This window comes from Hipposideros armiger, unplaced genomic scaffold (assembly GCF_001890085.2).
Source record: "Hipposideros armiger isolate ML-2016 unplaced genomic scaffold, ASM189008v1 scaffold_258, whole genome shotgun sequence".
Classification (NCBI taxonomy): Eukaryota; Metazoa; Chordata; class Mammalia; order Chiroptera; family Hipposideridae; genus Hipposideros; species Hipposideros armiger.
The window spans coordinates 2,440,522-2,446,858 of NW_017731608.1; the positions used below are offsets into that span (position 1 = coordinate 2,440,522).

The 6,337-nt window shown below is 39.1% G+C and overlaps 1 protein-coding gene across 1 annotated transcript; it reads left to right on the plus strand.

Annotated features, from left to right (window-relative positions):
• The first annotated feature begins 2,304 nt into the window (after nucleotides 1–2,304).
• Nucleotides 2,305–3,270, plus strand: LOC109390184 (olfactory receptor 4C12-like). Its single transcript, XM_019656324.1, has one exon. The coding sequence runs from the start codon at nucleotides 2,323–2,325 to the stop codon at nucleotides 3,268–3,270; it is 948 nt and encodes a 315-aa protein (XP_019511869.1). The 5' UTR covers nucleotides 2,305–2,322.
• The last annotated feature ends 3,067 nt before the right edge of the window (nucleotides 3,271–6,337 follow it).

A 6,337-nucleotide genomic window follows, 5' to 3' on the forward strand; every position in this document is an offset into this window, starting at 1 on the left:
TTCAGTTTTCACAGGATAGAATCCTTGGTGATTTAAATGACAGAATAGTTTATATACCATATTTTACATCTGCAGAATTTAATTGGCTGGTAGAAGATTTATCTTGGTGATTAAACATTGCTGATTAAGAAGAGTAAGGACATTCGTTAGATGCGCAGAAAGTGAAAGCGGGAAAGAAAGAATGGATATGGACTCCCTGTAGACTCCCTTACACCTGAGTGCTCTTCCAGAGGTGTGCCTTTATCAGTCTACACCATCAGCAGTGATAGGACTCCTGAGGAACCTGCAAGCACAAGGTGAATGAGGCATGTACGGTGCCCCAGCTGCTTCCACAGAGAGCTCAGCTTCTTCTGTGCACGACCCCTCCCTCCCCCGCCAAATCCATGTGAATGGAATCAGCTTGTCTGCATTTGCGGTTTAGGAATCCTGTAGTTTTTCTCAGCAGTGAAGAAGCAAAAAGATTGGGTTTGTAGCTATAGTTGTCCAATTGTTTTCTCCTGTTTAACTTTGTCCTTAACATCAGATGTAGGGACTTTGAGAAATCATTTGTTTCTTTCCGCCCTTTTGAAATTAAATTTATTAGGGTGACATTGATTCATAAAATTATATGGGTTCCAGGTGTGCAATTTTGTAATAATCATTTATATGTTGCATTTTGTTTCACCACCCAGAGTCAACTCTCATTCCATCACCATATATTTAACCCCCTTTTTCCTTTTCTACCACCCTCCCTGCCCCTTTACCCTATGGTAACCACTAAACTGTTGTCTATGCCTATGAGTTTTTTTCTTGTTTATTTTTCTTTCTGTTGAATATCCCACCTATGAGTGAAATCATATGGTTCTTGACTTTTTCTCTGCCTTCTTTCGCTTAGCATGATAATCTCAAGATCCATCCATGTTGTCACAAATGGTAGTATTTCATTTTTTTTCTTATGGCCTAGTAATATTCCATTGACTATATATAGCATATCTTCTTTATCACATCATCTATCGAAGAACACTTCTGTTGTTTCCATGTCTTGGCCACCATGAATAATGCTGCAATGAATACAGAGGTACATGTATCTTTATGGATAAATGTTCTGAGATTTTTTGTAAATACCCAGAAGAGGGATTGCTGGGTCATATGGTATTGTATTCAACTTTACTGGCTAGTAGAGAAATGAAAATCAAAACCACAATGAGATACCACCTCATACCTGTTAGAATGGCTATCATCAAAAGAAAAGTAATTACAAATTTTGGAGAGCTTGTGGAGAAGAAGTACATACCATGACTATATGCATATTTAGTTATAGTTGACATATAATGTTATTTTAGGTTAATTTGAGGTGTACAGTGAGTGTTTCGGCATTTACATAATTTATGAAGTGATCCACCCGATAAGTCCAGTACCCATCTGAGACCCTACACAGTCTTGACAACATTCTTGACTATATTCCCCGTACTATATCTTACATCCCTTTGCTGGGGTTTGGATTTTAGGTCTATTTGTCTTTCTTTGCAATTTAACGTATTTACATTTCCCTCCCTCTTTTCTTTCTCTCCCAGGATCTTTCTCTTTTGCCTCATTTTTTTCTTCTTTCTCCCTCAGTAAGTGCTTAATGAGTGATTACATTTTGGTCAGCGTCAGAGTTACAGAAATGAATAAGATGGCATTTGTAGTAAGGCCAATTTTGGTCCTCAAGGACCCAAAGCATTGTCTAAGGAGAGAGGAGTGTGAGACAACATGGCAAGTGCTATAATGGACGGCAGGTCTGAGACTCGAAGGGGTAGCAACATCATTTTGCAGAAAGCATAAAAGCTTCCAGACTGGCAAGTTTGGAAAGAGACTGGCTCATGAAAGAATTTTTATATGTCTTGAGTCTTTTTGTATGACTTAAATTAGTAGAACCAATTGTGTTTTTCAGTGGTAAATATGTCCTGCTATTTCGGGGGTAAAATACATGTATCTTTGGGTGTTTGTGAATGCATGGTCATGTATATGGTCACATATGCGGCCCCAGTAGGACTGGCTGTTAACACTTGATGTATAGCATATTTTTCCTGATTTAAAAAGTTTTACATTTTGTTTTTGTTGTAGAAAATGAAAAAGAAATGAGGAAATTAAAAAGAACAAAATAAATAACACCTATATTGTCACCTGAAAGAATAAAAGAAATGAAGGAGTTGATGTGGTTTTGCATTTGTTTTGCCTTGTGCATAACTGAACAAACAAGGCTCTCCATGGATGCATTTATTAATTAAGTGAAAGTGTCACTACTGAGGATGAGTGTGAGTTTCTTTTTAGGGAAGTCACCTGTCTCCTGATCCTGAGCTGATGGAGAGGATGAATAATGTGACGGAATTCATTCTCCTGGGCCTGACTCAAAACACGGAGCTTCAGAAGTTTTCATTTCTCACGCTTTTAACAGCCTACGTGGTCACCTTGGCAGGCAACCTGCTCATTATGATCACTGTCAGCACCAGCAGGGCCCTGCGATCTCCCATGTACTTCTTTCTGTCTCAGTTATCCCTAATAGATGGCTGTTTTTCTTCCTCCATCACCCCTAAAATGCTAGCTGACACACTGCGTGCGAGAAAAATCATCTCATTTAGAGGGTGTATGACTCAAGTCTTCATTGAGCATCTTTTTGGTGCTGCTGAGATTATCCTGCTGATGGTGATGGCCTATGACCGCTATGTGGCCATCTGCAAACCCCTTCACTACACGACCATCATGAGTCAACAGTTGTGTGGCCTCCTTGTGGGAGTGGCCTGGGCGGGAGGATTTCTCCATGCAACCATTCAGATCCTCTTCATAGTCTGGCTGCCCTTCTGTGGCCCCAATGTCATAGATCATTTCATGTGTGACTTGTACCCTTTGTTGAAACTTGTCTGCATGGACACTCATATCCTCGGTCTCTTTGTTGCTGCCAACAGTGGGTTCATGTGCTTGTTAACCTTCCTCCTCTTGATGGTCTCCTATGTGGTCATCTTGCACTCCCTAAGGACCTACAGCCTGGAGGGGAGGCACAAAGCCCTGTCCACCTGTGTGTCTCACATCACTGTGGTTGTCTTGTGCTTTGTGCCTGGCATATTTGTGTACCTGCGCCCAGTGACCACCTTTTCCATTGATAAAGCTGTGGCTGTGTTTTATACCATGATAACGCCGATGTTAAATCCCTTAATCTACACCCTCAGAAATGCAGAGGTGACAAATGCTGTGAAGAAGCTCTGGATCAAAAGGGGACTTCAATGGCAGAGTAATCACAACAGCATCAACTGACTTCCTCTTAAGTGGCAAAGAGAAAATCATATAATTTCTGTGGTTTAGCATGAACTGAACACTATATATAAATGTATGTTGATAAAAATTTATTGGTAAAAATATCCCATTTAGATTTATTTATTGGCCATTTGGTTGTCAAACTTGGGTGTCCTTTCAGAATCAATTGAAATTCTTGTTAAAATGCACAACCCCAGGATACATCTCTAAAGGTTCTAATTCAGTGGGACTACTGCTGGTGGATCGGCATATCTGCATTTCAAGCAAATTATCCAGAGGTTTCTAAGCAGGTGATCTATGTATACACATTGAGCAACAGTGCTATAGGTTGTGTTGTATCATCAGCCTATTAACGGATCACCTTATCAGGGCATTTTCTGGGAAATGTCTTTCATAGCAGATGCTATGAGAATCATGAAACTCTCTGTTCTTCATAAATCGTACAACGGAAGCTCACTACCTTCGCAGTTGCAAAACAGAAAATATAATTTTGTGAAAATAGAAGTGTTTTTGGTATTTATTCTCCATCTCCTCTTTCTATACTTTTGAATCTTTTGCTACATTGGTTCTGATTCTTTTAAAACTGCTTCCAAAGGGAGGGCCTACCATTCATTCTTACTGAATGTTTGGACTAAAATTTATTGTTATTGTAATTTTAACTTGTCATTCATATTGAGAACATTGTTTTCACAATCCTGTGTGAAGGAGATTTTATGTATCTTTTCATATGCACATGTTGGAGGAATGTGTGGTAGGGTTTAATATGCTATGATGGTTAAGAGAATAGTCTCTGAATGACATAATTCTAGAGCAAAACTTGGTTTTGCCCCATTGAGTGTGCACTTTGCAAACCACAACCTCTTTAAGTTTGAGTCAAAAGAGAATGATAGAGATGTTATCAGGATTAATGAAACAACTCTTGTAAATCTTTTATTCGCAGTAAATGCTCAATAGCTGTTATCTATTATGAACATTTTTTGTTTTTATTTTATTACTGGAGCCTCTGTAACTATATAGAACCACTCATGATCTAACATTTTTTTTTTGCTTTAAAATATTTTATTGGAATCCTTCTGATAAAACCAAGTACTTATTTTAAGACAAAGTGAAAGCTAATCGATATTTAAGTGCCCCAAATTTCTAAGTGTTTTCCTCCAATAAGTTGACAGCTGCTCACACAGGTTAATGCAGGAAAAGATGTAAGTTCCCAACACCAGATAAAGAGGGCATCCTTTTTGTCAGCAAAATCCACAGTAGCAAGACAGGACAGGGGCTCTTCTTTTCATAATCTCAAGTGGCAGGAACCATCACCTAGGCATCCCATCTAACATTTTTTAAGCATGAGAAGGAATAACACATAATTTCTCTGTAACTGTTGTGAAGAATAATACTCTGAGCTGACTGGCCTTGTAGACTACGTTGGTGGCTGGAGTCCTTCCCAATATCCTCGGCCATTTATTGTATCACTCTCTCCTGGTTTTCTGATTTCCTTGGCCTCTTGCCTCCTAGGCCTTTGGCCTGATCCATTTATGGGCATTATTTCTTCTGCAAACCCTGATTGAAGAACTGAACAGCCATTTTCCTATGAATCTGAGGTCAACACAGCAGGCAACCAACATATGAATAAAATGAAGTGAGATATTTGTTTGGTGGAGGTAGTATGGTACAGTGGTAAGAGCAGATTCTGGGGTTAGATTTCCTGGGTTTGAATGTGACCCTGGAAGGTTATATACCATTTTTACTCTTTATTTTCTTTATCTATAAAAATGGTAATAATGATATCTGTCTCATAAAGTTTTGGGGCCAATTAAGTGAGTTTACCTATGTAAAGTGGTTATGAAAGTTCTAGGCACATAGTAAATGTTATAAAAGTGTGTTTAAAGGAAAAGAAATATTGACTAGTGCTGACCGATATTGGCCTATATCTCTTCTGGAACTAGGAAGAATCATTGAACAATTATTGATCTTGGCTAATCATTTGTTTGGATGAAGACGTCTATGGATCTTGCCTTGGTTCCTGTTTCCTTAGGTGTAAAAGGGACCTGCTTCTATGACCAATTCTGCATCAGATAACTTTCCCCTTGAACTTCGGGCTAGGACTTCATTGACTTTTAGGGTTATTATTCAGCCTCTGTTGGCAGCAAAGTTTTGGGGGATGTGGAAGGATTCCGGTTATGGAGCCAACACTACTGGTATTGAGTTATGTCTCATTAGTTGATGTAACATTGCATGTGTTTCACACTCTCAGGATTTTGCTGTAATATCAGTCATATGTTATGTAGAATGAAATAGTAGTATGTGTTTCATAGGGTTATTTTTAGCATAAACAAGACACTGTCATGTTAAGTATCCAGAACAGTGCTTGTCACTCAGTGGGTACTTAGTAAATGTCACCTGTCTTTGTTGCTTTCCTCACTGCTTCATCAGTACCCCATTTCTTTATGACTTTTGAAAAACTCTATGATTTATCTTTAGTATTCAGTTCTATGTAGATACTGTATTAGGAGGTCATGTGGGACTTCCAGGATTCTGAGTAAAGACACCCCCAAAATTAATGCAAGATGGATGAGATTCACCTCTAAACAATTCACCTTAAAAGTGTGAATGTCTCTAAAGTTAAATCAGGTTAAAGAAGACCTCCAAATTTAGTAAACTTTTTATGACAAATACGATGCGTAGTCCCATAATTAGTAATTGTACTAAAAGCTCTTCTTATTTACTCTAATTTGGCTGGTGCTACGAAAAGAAGTTATTGTTTGATCCACATGAGAGTCTGATTAAATAGACATTATTATTCGTGTTTTCCAGAAGAATTCACCGATGCATGGGAAATTGAAATAGTTTACTGTAGGTCACAGAACTAGAAAATGGCTGAGGTGGGATTTGAACCCATGTAGTCTGGCTTTGTAACTTGCCCTCGTAAACACAGTGGTAGGCGTCATAATAATGACACATACCGGGCCGGCCGAGTGGCGCGATGGTTGGGAGCTGGCTTGGGATGCCAGAGGGCCCCGGTTCGGATCCCACATATGAGGGCCAGTGACACTGCCCTCTGCAGCTGGGATGC